The sequence below is a fragment of the Lycium barbarum genome, chromosome 7 (assembly GCF_019175385.1).
Source record: "Lycium barbarum isolate Lr01 chromosome 7, ASM1917538v2, whole genome shotgun sequence".
Taxonomy (NCBI): Eukaryota; Viridiplantae; Streptophyta; class Magnoliopsida; order Solanales; family Solanaceae; genus Lycium; species Lycium barbarum.
In genome coordinates this window covers 5,485,510-5,503,416 of record NC_083343.1, presented here as the reverse complement: position 1 = coordinate 5,503,416, position 17,907 = coordinate 5,485,510, and the positions used below count along the sequence as shown (strand labels likewise).

Here is a 17,907-nt window from a genome sequence, read left to right as displayed (position 1 = left end):
TTCGGATTAATTCTGGGCTAACCGGGTCGGGCATGGAGACTATCCGACCCGTATCTTGGCTTGGCAAATCACCTTTGCAGCCATGGCGTGGTCGCCTCTCCTTCGTCCGATCACTTTGCACATCTGAGCCTCTATTTACTTACAAACTTCTTGTTTTTTGAATTTCATAGCTACTTTTTGCTTCCAAAGTTTGCTTTCTTTCACTATGAGTGTGGCAACACTGATATGTTTGCTACTGTGAAAGTTATTCTTATTGACAAATGTTTTTCACGATGGAAAAAGAAAAATAAATGTTTTTCATGAAAAATATTTTCTTAAATTGTTTTTAATATTTGATGCGGGTGAAAAATATATTTTGTAAAATATTTATAGTATTAGATTAATAATAATATTATCCCTCCGTCACAATTTATACGAAGGTTAGTTTGGGGAGTTAAACAATTTTTTTCAGATTCAATTTTATAGATTTTTTGAGTATTTTATATTAATAAATTTTATATATTTGAAAATTATATATCAAGTAGTATAACAGCTCGTTTGGATTGGCTTATAAGTTGTTATCATTTTTTTTTTTTTTTTGAGTGTTTGGCTGGTCAACTTATGAGTTATTTTGTGCTTAAAATAAATTTTAAAAATAATGGGACTCGTTTGGCTTAGTTTATCTAAAGCAGTTTATAAGTTATTTTTAATTTATAAGCTGATTTTTCTAAGTCCATTCAAACAGACTTTAAGTTTGTATAATTAATAATTCATAATATGTGAAAAAGTTAAAGAGAATTATAGTCAAAGAAAGAGCTATTTTGACTCTCCAAACTGGTTGAGCTTCATATTCTTCGTATAAACAAATTAGATATTATTTTAGTGAAATTCTTGAATATTGATATTACATAATAATGTTGAAGCAAATTATATGAAACTAAACGCTAAAGATAATTTCTTTAAAAATGACTTGCTTAAAGAAAATCATCCTTTGTGAAGTATCCATTTCCTGGATTTAACTAATCTTGGTTAGTGCCAGAAAATTTCTGACTCAAAATCTTTGGGTAGAGTCGAAGATTTCTGGGTGAGGATGAAGAGCTATTTATTACAAGAGGTATTAAATAGATGGGTTAGATTGAATTTGGACAGATCTAAATAGGCTAAATTAATAAACCCTTGAAAGGATGCTTTAACTGCAGTGAATTTTGATCATGTCAAACGCATTTGTAAGTGCATGCAAGTCCCGAATAATATTGGCACAAATAGTAGATAAGAGTAGTATTGAAATTATTGTTAGAAGATAGAAACAGAACCGTGAATCTAACATTTTTTTTTTCTTTCATAAACGGTGAATATAACATGTCTTGAGGCTTAACTTTTTGATTTCCCCATAAAATATATTTCTTCTAGTTTAAAAAGAGTATTCACTTTAATTTTTATTTTATAATTAAAAAAAAGTGTCAATTTATTAAATTAAAAAAGAATTAATTTTAATTTTTAAGATTTGCTCTTTTTAAATGTTAAGTGATTGAATTTTAATATCAATTTAATTAGAAATAAATTAGTTAAATTATTTATTTTTATCTCGAAATATTAGTATTTTTATTAAATAGTGTGAAATGGACGCTCTTTTTTAAGGCTTATTACCTAGATGGACCCTTAAATTTGGCATGTTTTGTAAGATAGGCATATAAACTTACAAGGTGACCAGATAGACATTTAAACTTACTCAAAGTGTATTTTTCAAGTTTTTCAATTGTTTTGAAAACAAAAACTATATTATTCAAACACTCACAATTTTCATGGCCAAACAAGCCCTAAATATATCACAAAATATTTTTTGTTAAATGCAAAAATAAGGCAAACGCATATACATGAGACTATAAATGTGCACTTAAATCAATAAATACTCGCTAATCGCAATTTTGCAGTTTCAATTAACTCGGTTTTTTTTTTTTAAGAAATTTTAAATTAAGAAAACTGTAAAGCCGAGAAGAAAATTCTTTAAATTTTTTTTTTTTAATTTGAAATTTCTTTTTTTAAGGATTTTTATTGGTTAAAATTATTGTTTTTTAATTATTCAAGTGTAAAAAAAAAATCGAGTTAATTGAAAGCTGCAAAATTGCGATTAGCGAGTATTTATTGGTTTAAGTGCACATTTATAGTCTCATGTATATGCGTTTGCCTTATTTTTGCTTTTTAAAAAAAATATTTTGTGATATATTTAGGGCTTGTTTGGCCATGAAAATTGTGAGTGTTTGAAAAATATAGTTTTTATTTTCAAAACAACTGAAAAATTTGAAAAATACACTTTGAGTAAGTTTAAGTGTCTATCTGGTCACCTTATAAGTTTATATGCCTATTTTACAAAACATGATAAGTTTAAGGGTCCATCTAGGTATTAAGCCCTTTTTAACATAGTACCAAAAATTGTGTTGATGTCTTTGCTTACTACGTTTTGGTATGGAAATCAAAGAAAAAGAAACACATGAAATAGGCCCCTGATAAAATAGGTTCACATACGGCTAACGAGTTATTCCACTATTAAGGCCGGTTGTTTTATACGCTCACATGCGAGGGAAATTTACTTAAATCATTACAAATTTTTACAATAGTTCATTAGATACTCTTTGCAGTCAACGGTAGGGAAGTGAGTTTAATTTAACTTTTACATGTATATATAATAGATATTTGACAAGGTGATCTGTACTGATGACATATTCGACAACCAAACAGTAACCTAATTGTAATAAACAAATAAGGGAATCCACGTACCCTAACATGATCAAGAGCTGACTTAATTTTGAACAGCTGTAGCCTTAATTAGTCCTTACCCACTTAATTCTTTTCCATTTCTGCATACCTAAATGTATTCCATCTTCCAAAAATCCTAACTTTCCATCTCTTTAGTCTCTGTTTTCTAGGTTCAATAATCAACCAAATAAGTCTCCCAATATGATGCACTCAGTTGGTTATATTTACACGATTTTCTGGTTTCTTATTTTTGTTGCAACTGGATCTGCATCAATTAATTCACAATCCACAGCAAAAAGCTCTCTTGATTCCTTACTTCAAGAATATGCTTTCAAGGCATTGTCATGGCCAAGAACAAAAACTGGTACTGCATATGAAGGATCTGTTCCTGTCAATTTGACTGGGATTCGAATTTCAGCCTTGATGCTTAGAAGAGATAGCTTAAAATGGAGAGGCTATGGCTACTATCATGAATTTCTTATCCCAACTGGGATCACTGAGGAGCCTTATGTAACAAGAATTGTTCTTGTCTACCAAAATCTTGGTAATTGGTCCTCACTTTATTATCCTTTGCCTGGTTACATTTATCAAACACCAGTTTTGGGTATTTTTGCTTATGATGCAATGGATATGTGTGCCAAAAATAAACCAGAATTGCAAATCCATGCATTGGAAAATCCTATAGATATCAGGTTCAGTAATGTGCAGCCTGCACCAGAAGGATCTTTGCTCAAGTGTGTTTATTTTAACTCGGATAATTCGATCGAATTTGGCAATGTGACAAATGGAAATGTATGTTCAACTAGAAAACAAGGCCATTTTGCAATAGTTGCTGAGGTGAAAGTTGCTCCTAGTCCTGCTCCTTCTGCTGATGGAAATAATAATAATAATAATCAACTCAGCACTGAAGTGTGGACTATTTCATTGGGATTTCTAGGTTTTGCGTTTTTGGGAGTATTATTTGTTGTTGCACAGAAGTGTATATTAGTGGAAAGAAGACCGATTTTGGAAGATTCAGCAACAATAATTGTGCCCTTACTGGGGGCAGCTAGTGAGGTGCCAATGTCAGAGGAAACTCTTACCACATCTTCGCCGGAGAATGATTATGCGATTAGACCGTTACCGGAGAACGACTATGTGCCTCAGATTGATCAGCATCTTTAGTCAACAATGTGCTTATAGAGGTGCAATTTTTGTATCATCTTGTATCGTATAATTTTATTAAAGGAGCAAATTGAGGTGTGTAGTGTAACATATATTGTTTCTGAGATTACCTTCATTATGTGTATGATATTAGTTATGGCCTTGTATGGATTCTTCTCAGTGTAACATGAAGGTATACTCCTGGGAGGCAGTGGCGTAGTAAAAGTTTTTGCTAAGGGTGTTCAGATTTTGAAGAAGTATATAATCTTTTCCTATTAATGGGTGCATCTAATAATTTTGATCAAACTATGTATTACTTATATCATAAGGCTTTGATGGTGTTTTTTAATTGGTCAGCATTTCTATTGTTAGGTCATGAGATGCCAAACTTATTTTTGGTACTTTAAGAAAAAGGGATAATAAATGATTTAGCTTGTTGTTGTACACAATTTCCATTTTAGTAGTCTCATCTTTTTAGTAGATGATTCTAGGCAAGACAAGACCAGGGTCCGTATTGACGAGAATTTAGGAATAAATGGGGATTCCTTTCAATAAAAAAAGAATATCTAGTAAGAGTTTTTTCCCTTTCTCTCACTTAATAGATCTATCTGGCCTCGTACAACACAATAATACGAGACTATGGAATGCAATGGGTAGATGGTGAAGGGTTGCCTACGATCAAAAGCGATGATTCACTTTTCCCCTTGTCCATAGAAACCTCGTGGCATGCAACTGAAACGACTCCCGCTAGATAGGCGTTCCTTTCTCTCTTTTTATAGCGTCGTGAACGATCGAAAGAAGGGAAGTTTCAGAACGGGGCAGTGAAGGCTCGCGTGGTAAACAGCAAGCAACAAGCAAGAGCTTTTTAGCCCGCCTAACCTTTCGATTTTGGAATAATCTTAAATTATTACTTAATTCTATTTTTAGTCCTTGTGTTATTCTGTTGAGCATATATGATTTCAGGTAAAAAAAAATTATGCAAGTTTGGTGCCTAAGCTAACGACAGCAAATAGAACTTAAAAAATTTAACAAAATTTATCAGAATCTCTCAAGAACAAATTTGAAAAGAATAGCATGAGATGGAAAGAAAAAAGAAAAAAGAATAAGCACAAAAAGTTAGGAGGTGTTATAAAATATAAGCAAAAGTCATAGACAGCCCCCCAAACTTTATCACATTTTTCGCTGGGGTACCTAAACCGAGAGTTGTACCTATTGGGTACCTAAACCCCTCTGAATTTATACCACATAAATACTTTTGACTGATGTGGCAAAAAAAGTGAATTACACTTTCCTTGAGCGCGTGACCCACTCTTAAATGTTAATTTTCTTTTTTCTTTTTTTGATTAAAAACTCACCTCTTTGACTTTAATTAAATTTAAGAAAAAAAAACATTGGCCCCGCTCTTCCCCCTTGCGTCAGTCATCTCCCCTCCTTCCCTCTTCGTCTTCTCCAATTCTGTCTTCTTCAGTTCTTCTTTTTTTTTTTTTTTTTTTAGTTTCTTTATATTTTGTTTATAAAAATTAACTTAAAAAAAAGAGGAAGACAACTGGACCGGTCTTCCCCCTCAATTCTTCCATCCAACTATTTTCCCACCCCTCCATTTCCGGCGAAGCTCCATTTTTTTTTTCTCTTCTTCTTCTTCTTCTTCTTCTTCTTCTTCTTCTTCATTATAAAACTTCATTTCTTTTAATTATTTATAGAAAATTAATTTTTGAATTGGATGTTATTTTTTACCACCATTTTTTTTTATCCTTTTTAGATCTGAAAAGTAGCATTATCATCTTGTTCACCGGAAAAAATGGGAATTCACCATTACTATGACTTTTTTTTTATCTCACATTTCATTAAAGGTTGGCGGGTCTTGTAAAGACATTGATAGATCTAAATAAGAGAAGAAAAGGGCAATAAATTATTGGTGGGTTGGGGGGACGGCGGTTGGGGGTGGTGGTACGGCGGCCAGTGGTGGGGGAGCGGCGGCCGGTTTCTTTTGCAGTTTGTGGGGGGGGGGGGGGGGGGGGGGGGAAGGTGTATAATTTATTTTTTAATTATTATGATGGACCCTACCGCCACGTGTCACGTTTTCATTTGACAAAGTTGCCACGTCATGGAGAGTGTAATACACTGCCTTAATTTTGCTGATTATTGTGAAAAAGGTACCCAATGAGATCGAATTTGGACTGATTTAGGTACCCAATAGGTACAACCCTTGGTTTAGGTACCCCAGAGAAAAATGTGACAAAGTTTAGGGGGCTATCTATGACTTTTGCCTATAATATATTAATGTGGATGTCCATGTAGTTCTCTCCAACACTCTTCACCATTATGTCCACCTCCTCTATGTTTATAACTCTTGCACAAGTAACTCCTATTATTTCATTATCACTACTCCCACACTTTATTTCCATAACCCCCAAATGTTATTACCCATATTTATGACACATCCTTTGGTATTCTCAATGTATTCCTATAAACAGTAGGATTGAATGTAATGGTTAGACACTTGAAACACATTTGGATGAAGAAAGCTTTCCTCTCTTGTATCTTTATTTCTATTGTTTTTATTTTTTAATACTGTTACTCTTTTAAGTTGATTTTACAATACGTTATCAGCACGAATGCTAGTCTTTGCGCATCAAGAACCGATGGTAGGCTGCTGACACATAAAATATGTGGCGTAAGTTAAATTTCAATTCCTTCTGTCCACAAGGTATGTTTGATATTTTTTTTTTTTTTTGGTAATGACAAGGTATCATTAAATTCTACTTCTTGTTTGCACAGAATTTTGTTGTTCTGCAACTATCGCCCTAGCTATTATGTAGATCTAGAAGTGCTTACCATCCTAAACTTCTAACATGGTTTGTCTGTTACTTGTATAAATATTACAAGTGATCTTTCCTTTAGCAAGTACAGCACTTCATATGACTTTTTATATGCAAAAAGAAAATCTAATTTTAAAAGTAGTTAGGCTAGTTTCAATTTGATGCAAATCTTTTGCTACGTACTCTTTGCCTGTTTCTAGTAAATCTTTGAGGCATGTGATTAGCTTAAAGCATTTCTGTATATACAGCCATGGTAATGTTATAATTTCTAGTCCAAAGCGATGAACGTATTCTAATATTCTTTAGATCAGAATATGTCTAGTGTATCAATTAATTCGTTAAATCGGAAGTCAATCTACTAAAGGCTATTGACTCTTTCTATGCCTTTATGAACACCATAAGTAGTAAGTATTATAACTGTGATTTTTTTTATTTCTAATTCTAATGTTCACGATGGTTTTTGTTTTTTTTTGAATTAAAGTATTATATATGCTAAATGATTAAGTCAAGCTCGTGACAAATGATTAATTTCCACTCGATTTGACCATACAGGTATGGCTAAATGTTCTTAATAATTTAACTGACATTATAGTTTCACCCAATTAACATTGCATGTTTTTGTTGTCTTAGGAACAAGAGTTGGTCACAAAAGAGCTTGCAGTTTGCAACCATGTAATATACGCCTAAGCAGGTCATAAGAGTATTTCAGTTCACTTTGGCCTTTTATGCCATTGATTTTGGGTAAGACGGTGGATTCAAGTCTCATCGCACCAAGAGGATAAGATATCGGGATAGAGTTCCGGTTGGGTTGAAGTCCCAACGAATTATGATCTAACATGCCTTTTTAGGGATAGGACATTGGATTCAAGTTCTAATGCCCTATATCGATGATATAATGATGACTAAAAGGGGCAACCCGGTGCACTAAGCTTCCGCTATACACGGGGTCCGGGGAAGGACCGGACCACAAGGGCCTATTGTGATATAATGATCACTAAAGCAAAATAATGTGCTTTTGATTAAAAATCGTGAAGTCCGTCCCACTGAACTTGCTCCATTTGATCTATTAAGTGAATGTGGTAGCAGTATATGATAAGTTTGAAAGATGACAAACTAATTATTATGGTTGTATGAAACAAGGACAAAATGATAATTAGTTATCGTTGTGGTAATTATAAAAGGAAGAACATTATGTGTTCTTAATATGGTCCTTCAAAGGTGAAGGCAATTTTTGCCATCAGTATGGTATGAAAGATCATTGGGCACGCGATTGTCGTGCGGCCTAATTTGATAAAATTTATAAATCCTCGATCAAAAGAAAGGAATGCAATTTTAAAGTGTTGACGAGGTGGATCTATGAATATGATAAAGACAATGGGCTTACAATGAAAATTTATGAAGCACGTATATATGATTATAATCCATTCCCTAACGAGATTGTGAGTTGTGATAAGCATCGTGAATGCTCGCCCATTTTTGAAAGTGAAATATGTAAAATCATGAATAAGAACGTGCTCACGTATTACTGGATAAATGCCACAACTCGCCTCGACGGAAGGTTTGAGAGAAAAAATATTTTGACATAAATGGTCATTGGTCACGTACTTTTGGTACGTCACAAATATTGTCTTATTATGAATTACCAAAGGATAAGAGTAAGGAATAAGTCTTGCTCATAAAGGTTTTGGACATAACCATAATGATAGCTACTCCCTAAAAGGAGATATTAACCATATATATGGTATTATGAAATTTGTGGTAGTACATAATTAATTGGGAGCTCTAGAAAAGCTAATTAATTTGTTACTACCTGGAGGAATGAAATTGTTCATTGGCGTTATAGTAAGTCTCAAAAGAAACCTTTTAAGTTTCAAAGGCATAGGCCAAATATGAATTATATTGAGACTATAAATAATGGGAAGGTTTAATATCCTCATATTACTACAACTATAGCGGGTAAACAAAATGTATGTGAATGTTGCCCCTTTTTCCTCCGAATTTTTAGCCCATAAATCCAAGCATGATGGAATCACATGTATGTGAGTGTTGCCCCTTTTTCCTCCGAATTTTTAGCACATAAATACAAGCATGATGTAATCACATGCTACGGAAGTTGGCATGACCGGTTGGTCATCCCGGTTCAAGTGTGATGCGAAAATAATTAAGAATTTATGTGGTTAGATATTGAAGAAATAAAATATTCTTCAAGAATCCTCTTGTGCTGCTTGTTCTCATGATGACAAATTGATTAATTTACCAGTTAATGTTGGGATTGTATCCCATAATTTTGGAATGTATAAAAGGTGATATATATATATATATATATATGGGCACAATCACCTGCCATGTAGACCGGTTTACTATTATATGATTTTAATAGATGCATCTATGTTATGGTCACATGTGCATTTGGTATCAACTTGCAATTTGGTTTTTGCAAGGTTGTTTGCTCAAATTTTTATATTAAAAGCGCGATTCCAAATTATGAAATGATGTTGATAATGTTGGTTTATATCCAAGTTGGTTTAGTAGAAATTGAATGCCTCAAATTATAGCTAAACAATCGGTTATGAGAAAAAAACTCCTAAAAAGAAATTTGGGATGAGATATGTTATTTAATATGGAGCAGCACTTATATGCATCAAGCCAACAAGTTATGATAACTTCCCCTATCACAATTGCCAATTGGTTCAGGGTCAGGAACCAAGTAATTCCCGTCTAGAAATTTGAATGTGCGGTATATGATTTATTTGCTTCACCAACGCACATAGCTGGCTCCCCAAATAAGGTTGGGTGGTAAATGTTAGATTTCCTAACATTAGGGGGAGAGATGATAAGCGGCTAGAAAATAAGGTATATATAATGAATTATAACTGGTGTGATCCTCGTTGAAAAGATAATTCAAGTAATTAACTGCCAGACGCGTTTACTGACCCAAAAGTGAATTTTATATTCTAGCTGCAAATGCTCCACTTTCAATTAGAATTAAAGTCCTTGAAGGACATAGTCTATGGGGATAGACCGATCGGTTTCAAAGATGAAACTTCTTGAAGAAGGAGAGGAGCAAATGATCAAGATGGTCATACTAATGAGGCAAGTGCTTTAAAATATCACCACGACATAATATTTCATGCAACCTTTGGTTAGATTCAGGTACCTGAAAATGATGAAAAATGAAGAGATCTCGATAAGTTATGTCGCATTGATACTGATATCAAATGACCGTCGACGGTATCTTTGAAATAATGTAGCACTCAACATTATAATGGTGATAAGGATCTTGAATTCAAATCTGTCAAAGACTGTGGGCAGATATAATGATTGGTCAAATAAAATACGCAGTTCAAGTATATTTTGTTTCACTTGAAAAAGGACCTCAAGGTATAATGTCAGTGGGGTACAAATGGGTTCTTGTGCGAAAAGCAAAATGAGAAATAAAAACCGTAAATATAAAGCACGGCTTGTACCTTGTGGCGTAAAGGTTTTTCGCAAAAGTCCTAACATTATTGTATAGAGATGTATGTACACTTCTGTGGTGGATGCAATAGGGTTTATTATCAGTCTAGCAATATATGAAAATTTTGAATGCGTATAATTAATGCTGTCAATATGGCTATATAGACAACGAAAGAAATAATTGCGGAATTTAATTTGTTTTGAAGCATATAAAGGTTTACGAAAATAAAGATTCAGCAAATCTTTATATGGGTTAAAGCGATTCCATTGAGTACCCCAAAGGTTGTGATGTCTCTAGTTATAAATAAAGATCATTTTGACCTCGTGATAATGATGAGTATATTGTATTGCATATTGCCAAAGAAATTATTAATGTAGATTTGTTTATCCTAACAAATATTATCAAGGTTTTGTTGGTTATGTAAAATGCACGACACTGTTTTTATTATTACATGAAGTTTGTTCTTCAAATAAGTTACCGATTTGCATGTGAGGATACTGGCACATTATGACGTTTTATATAGCAGTCAATTATTGATACTTATTCTAATCCTGCCAAGTATGATGTTTCTTTAGAAATGAAGATTTCAACAATATTACTTGATTAATGATTTGACGGATCTGTTCACTAAAGTATTACCAACCTTGATATTTGAGAAGCTGGTATACATGATTTGGATGCGTTGTCTCCAAAAATTAAGTAATATTTTAATCGGGGGAGTATAATACACACTGTACTCTTTTTCCCTTAGCCGAGGTTTTATCCCACTGGGTTTTCCTTGCAAGGTTTTTAATGAGGCACCAAGCAATGCGTATTACAAGATATGTGTAATCTTTTTCCTTCATTAAGGATTTTTTCCCACTGGGTTTTTGCTAGTAAGGTTTTAACGAGGTACATCATCTATGGACATCCAAGGAAGAGTGCTATAAAATATATTAATGTGGATGTCCATGTGGTTCTCTCCACTACTTTTCATCATTATGTCTCACCTCCTCCATGTTTATAACTCTTGCAGAAATAACTCCTATTACTTCATGACCACTACTCCCACACTTTATTTTTATAACCCCCAAATGTTATTACTCATGTTTATGACACCGTTTGGTATTCTCAATGTATTCCTATAAATAATAGGATTGAATGAAATGATTAGACACTTGAACCACATTTGGATGAAGAAAGCTTTCCTCTTTTGTATCTCTATTTTTATTATTTTCATTCTTTAATATTGTTACCCTTTTAAGTTGATTTTACAATAGGAGGATCAATACTTGAGTAGGAACCTCGTAAAAAAATGACCATTACTCAAAGGAGTAAAAGTCACGATTCACACTTTTGTTGGATTTGAATTCAACTCTTAATTGACACCATCAGTCAAATTCGAATATAAAATAAAAACTTTTACCCCTTAAATCCTTTACCTCAACAATTTTCAAATGTTACTAAACCTCTGAAATTAACTTCAGCTGGGAGCAATTTTTTTTTTTTTTTTTTGAAATATAGCCTTGATATGCTTCTTCAAAGCGGATAAAATTATTATTCATTAGCCTGATACTGTGAAACAATAACTAATACAAAAGTTAAAAACTTAATTATAACTCTATGAAGAATCATTGGTGGGAGAAAGCGATTGCAGATGCACTTGAATGTCGTTTGGTTCATATTGAGGTGACATATTAACGTTTGTCGAGATTAAAAGTTGAAACGATAAATTGAATAGATTAAAAATGACATAACATTCAACAAAGTCACGTACTTTAATTATGGAAAAAGGTCAAATATATTCCTCTATTTTATTTTATTAACTAGCTTTATCATTTGTTACAAATGGCAGCTAAATATAACCTTGATATGCTTCTTCAAAGCGGATAAAATTATTATTCATTAACCTGATACTGTGAAACAATAACTAATACAAAAGTTAAAAACTTAATGATAACTCTATGAAGAATCATTGGTGGGAGAAAGCGATTGCAGATGCACTTGAATGTCGTTTGGTTCATATTGAGGTGACATATTAACGTTTGTAGAGATTAAAAGTTGAAACGATAAAATTGAATAGATTAAAAATGACATAACATTCAACAAAGTCACGTACTTTAATTATGAAAAAAGGTCAAATATATTCCTCTATTTTATTTTATTAATTAACTTTATCATTTGTTACACATTGCGGCTAAATATAACCTTGCCGTCTTCAAACGTAACGAAATTACGCGTAATTGATGAAATCTTTTAAATTGACCCAAAATATCTAATTTAACTAAAATAACACACTCCCTCTTTTAACCCGTCCCAACCCAAAAGCTCACAACATGGGTCTTCAGATTTATCTTCTTCTACGTAAAGAAGCACAAAAAATTTAATCCAATCCCTTCAATTCTCCGAGAAGAAGCACACTTTTCTAATTAGTTTGTCTCAAAAAGAATGTCATTTTTTTATAGTTAGAAATAATTTAATCTTATGATATGGTTTACAATCACACCTTTTATGGCTTATTTTGGATTAAAAATTTTAGAAGTTTTTTTAAAAAAAAAAAAAAACTTTAATATGATCAAATAGTGCCGCATAAATTGAGATATAGGAGAACTAATACCTAACTAATGAATCTTCACATTTCTAATAGATATCAGAGCCTGTGCCAGCACGGGCCCAACATATCTTAATCATTTTATTTTTATGCAATGATAAGACTCCTTCAACATATTTTATGACTTCTTTTGAAAGTTATGTGTGGAAAAATAAAAGTTTTAGGAGCAAGAGTTCAATAATTTGTGTTATAGTATATTTTCTTTGTTTTAAGTTATGTGACCTTTTTTTTTTTTGAAGAAATGTGCTAATAATCATTTTAAACCGCTAATCAAACCTTAACCACCATTTCAAAACTAATTGAATTTTAATTAATTTTTAAAATCCATAATCATTATTTGAACAATCATACCCCAAGACTAAAACGTGATAATCTTTAAAACTTCACATATATGTACTTGAAATGCATGAAGTCCGAGAAATGTTCCTGGAGTAGTATAATGGGTAAAGACATAAATTAACCCTTAAACTATACGCCAAAAGTCATTTTCACACTTAAACTATTATACACCTAATATATGAAAAAGTGATATTTTTTACCCCTCCGAAGTATTTAAATAATAGGAGAGAGGTCAATTTTTTTTAAAAAAAATTATTATAAAAAATAATTTTTAAATAATAAAAAAATTAATTTCTCCACCACAACTACGCCCCCAACCCACGCACCGCACCGCACCCCACCCCACCCCTTCTCTTCCAGCTTCACGCCACCGTCACCCCACCCTCCCGTCTCCTCCACCTTCACGCCACCCTATCCTCTCGTCTCCTCCACCATCACGCCACCCTACCCCACCCCCTAACCCTTCTTCTTCATTTCACCACCACCACCCTCGCTCGCTCCCACCTCCATTCTCCTCCGCCTTCACGGCTAGCTTAGCTCTTGGCAGTGACGGGGGAGGACGAGCAGTGGTTCCACCTTGCCATTCTTTATTATTATTTTTTTTTAGCATAGCTTTCCAAATCTGGGTTTGACGTCAAGCTCGAAAATTCCTTCAATGGTGGTAATGAATTCAATAACCAATTTTGCAGGTCAAACTATGAAGCTCGTGATGAACAACACGAAGACAATAAACAACGAATAACTAAAAGGAATTTCAAATTTTCTGATTGATTTTTCTTTTTAGAATTTGATTTTTCAGATCTGTTTGTTGTAAATATCATAGTCTACGATGGAAGAATCTCCAATGTCCCCGCCTATAGGAACACTCCTCACGCTTTATTTGCCATTGCCAGAACTGAGGTTCCTTTCTTCTTTCTCTATTTAAGCTTACCTACATATGTATTTGCTACTGCTCACCTTCTAGTTCTTGATTCGACTAACAAGTTGCTTTTCAATTCATATAGTTGGTGAAGGACAAATCATATACTCCAATCTGTTTGTGTTCCCATATTTGTAATACACAAACAATAACACACACAAGAAAACAACGAACAGTTAACTAGACTCCAAAACAATTTTCAATTTTGGATTTTCTGATTTTTGCAACTTTTTTTTGTTGTTGGTTTTTTTGGTAGAATCAAGATAAAGAATTGATAGAACAATTCTTCTACCGAAATTTGATCCAAAGAAAATAATAAAATTTATTTTATAGGTAGATTAGATGTAACTTTGGTGATCGGAAAATGAAGAAGATCGGAAAAAATGGAAGTTCACCGGAAAATATTGAAACTCATTGGAAACAATGGTGATTATACAATAAGAAAGGGAGTAGGGATAAAGAAGAAAGGGAGGGTGGGGGAGGAGGGGAAAAGAAAAAAATATAAAATTAAAAATTAGAGGATTTTTTAACGTGGCGCTGATGTGGACTGACGTGGCGCTGATGTAGGGAGAGAGTGTGTACACTCTCCCCTAGTGCAACTGGTCATATTATATGAGGGAGTAAAAAATATTACTTTTTCATATATTAGGTGTGTAATAGGTCGCCAGGATAGTTTAAGTGTGAAAATGACTTTTGGGTATAGTTTAAGGGTTAATTTATGTCTTTTGCCTAGTATAATCTTTAAAACTTCACAGATATGTATGGTAATTATATGTCTTATTGTACAATATAACACGGGCATATAATTATATGTGTGGTATAAGATACTCTTTCTATCTTTATTTTTACGCGAACTATCATAATTATGTATTTACTAATAAATTATATTGGCTATTTTGATGCTATATAACTAGAAAATGGCTACTTATATTATTTTATTTTCAGAATATTAAACATTGCAATAAGACCAGAGTAATTTATTTCGTAAACATATTTTATTAGTTTTATTACAATATTACAGTTAGTCCTGCTACCTAATTATACTTATTTCTTCAGATATTATTTCTTATTCATCACAAGTTTTAACCAATTGTAACTTTTAAAAATTAAGTCTGTTAATAAAATATTTATTTCAAACTAAAACTAATTTTAAAAAATAATTCTTACCGGTGTTTCTCTACCTATTTGATATATTAACTATAGAATACCTAAAAGCTAATGATGCCTCTCAACGTATAGCCAAATTAATTATGACGCACCCAACCTTTGCGGGCAACCTATTACCCCCCCCCCCAGTCTTAATTTTTCAGTATTTTAGTGACCTCTTAGCGCTGATCTGGCAGTGTGCGTGACTACACGACCAAGCAGCGCGTGAGGGGGGCATTTGACCTGTTATTTTTTGCCACATGGATAAAAATAACGGGAAAAAACCCGCCCCACCCCCCTCCCCCTTTATTTTCTCTTCCTTCTTCTTCATTTTCTAATCTTGACTCTATTTTTGCCAAAGCTTGAACAAAAAAAAATTGAAATCTGTGCCATGCATTCTAGTGGTAAGTAATATTTTCTCCAAACTCATTATTATTCTCATCTTTTATTTATATGTTATATATTTCACTTATTTTTTTTCTAGGGTTCTTAATAAAAGAGTTCAAATCGGAGTTGAACAATCTTTGTAGTCAAAATGACGATCCAAAGATGAAGCGTCAAGTGCGATGCCAGCACGGAGTATTATTAAAAATGCATATTTCTTGGTCTCCCAATAATCCCGGAAGAAGATTTTGGACATGCCCATTCTATGGGGTACGATTATAAATATATTTTTTTATGTTGCGTGCCTTATTTCTGCCACACATTACAGTGTGCCTAACATGAGTTGAATTTATTTTATAGGCTAAAAAATGTAAGTTCTTTGAATGGAGGGATGATCCTATTGATGAAAGGTCTAAGTTTGTTATTCACAAATTGATTAAGAAAATGGAAGAGCAAGCAGTGGAATTGAAGAAGAAAATGGAAGAGAAAACAGTGGAATTGAAGAAGAAAATGGCGGAAGAAGTTGGTTCGACAAATGAAATGGAAGAAGGAGAGTCTTCTTGCATTGATGGAGATATTGTAATGACAATAGTGAAATGGCCATCGGTAATGAGAATATCACTACAAATGAAGAGATGAAAGTGTTAAAGGTTGAAGAAGAGATGAAAGTGTCAAAGCTTGAAGAAGAGATGAAAGTGATGAAGCTTGAACAAGAGAAGAGGGGCAGATGCATTACTATTAACAAGTTTTTGTTTTGTGTTTATTTGGTGTTGTTATTTGGTTTATTGGGTGTTTTTGAACAAGCATTACCAATGTCGATTGCCATAGTAGGATTACATGTTTGTATGTTGAAGGATGCTTAAGTGATTGTTATTCACTTTATGTATGTAAGTTGAAGAAGTTTCTTGTCATGGATGTTCAATTAAAAAGTTGTCTTCATTCAACTTGAGAAGAAAAACCATAGATAAAGATAAAGTTCATAGATATAGATTTCATTTATGATAATTCATAAACTTTACATAATAGGGAGAACCCTAATCTATTTCGATAACTTCCCTCTTGATATTAACAAAGAAGATTACTTTCTCATTATGTTCACAACCATTAAAGCATAAGACGTGTCCCTCCCTTAGAAGGTTTGCATCAATGAAATCCTTCCACCCTTGGCAGAGGCGGGTATGCGTGCCAACCTTGTACATCATATTGTATTCACGCTGCTCGTAGAAAACAACAGCTTGTGTAGTTGTGTTTGGAAGAAAATCTTGTATGTTAGAAGGTAGGATCTGCATAAAATACATGAGGCATTATGAATAAGTAAACACATCAATTGAAATAAGTTTGCAAAATAACACTTACAAAGTCATCGTTGTCAACGTATGATTTGGTTAGTTTCTTCTCGAAGTAAATCAGTTCATCTTCACCTAGAGGCATTTTGCTATGAAATTCGTTGTTTGAATGAGAAGGAATGGTGTAGGGATGAGTTGAAATGGACAGCTTAATAGGCTATTTATAGGCTGATGATATTGAATGGTTATAATTCTCATTAGCCTTCCCAACTACCAGTCAATGTGCATGAATTCAATTAGATTGAATTGAATTGTCCAATGCAGACTGACTGAATTCATTTCAGTCAATGTACCTGAATTCAAGCCGCCACAGAAATCTGCCCACATTTATATGTACACACACGGCACAGTGCACAGACTGCACATTTAACTTTAGTGCTCAATGTACACACTGCCCAAATCACAGTACCACAGCTAACAGAGCACAAACAATGGACACAAACAAGTATGATTAATAAGTCATTCTAACACTTAATTAAGTAGAAAACATTAAGTCATTGTAACTGCTAATTCAAGTCTTCCAAACTGCCGAATTCATACAAAGTGTTTAATATCCAAAAACAACTTAATTCTAGTAATCTAAGTAATGGTCATCACTTTCATAGCCTCTTTCCTTTGCTGCTAGTGGCCTTGTTGAGTTTGTCCCTTCTAATCTCATCAAGCATGCTTCTTGAGTAGCATGGTTTGCCTTTGTACCTCATCCCTTGCCGTGCCTTGTGACCAAGGTCTCTTGTGACTTCAGCAGATCTTATAGGCTGACTTGCTTGATGTTTACCACCAAAATTCAGCACTCTACTAGTAGGCATGCCATGCTGCAATAAACAAATTTGAAAATTAGTCACTTCACAACTTCACATACCAATGCCATTGTAAAGAAAATATTAAACTTACATTCAGGGATGTATAACCACTTTCAGCAACAAAGACTCCCATACCAACTGTTTTAGATCTTTTATTTGGGTAAGAAGGGGGACCCTCAGAATCAACTCTTTTGAGAACAGCAGGGGGAGGACTAGCAACAGCCTCTGTTA

At 33.3% G+C, this 17,907-nt stretch overlaps 1 protein-coding gene across 1 annotated transcript; it reads left to right on the top strand.

Annotated features, from left to right (window-relative positions):
• The first annotated feature begins 2,404 nt into the window (after positions 1–2,404).
• Positions 2,405–4,210, top strand: LOC132602084 (uncharacterized). Its single transcript, XM_060315104.1, has one exon. It carries the CDS (start codon positions 2,935–2,937, stop codon positions 3,895–3,897), a length of 963 nt encoding a protein of 320 aa, XP_060171087.1. The 5' UTR covers positions 2,405–2,934; the 3' UTR covers positions 3,898–4,210.
• The last annotated feature ends 13,697 nt before the right edge of the window (positions 4,211–17,907 follow it).

Excerpts from the sequence above, each read along its gene's own strand:
- LOC132602084 (XM_060315104.1), top strand. The coding sequence starts at position 2,935 with ATGATGCACTCAGTTGGTTATATTTACACGATTTTCTGGTTTCTTATT.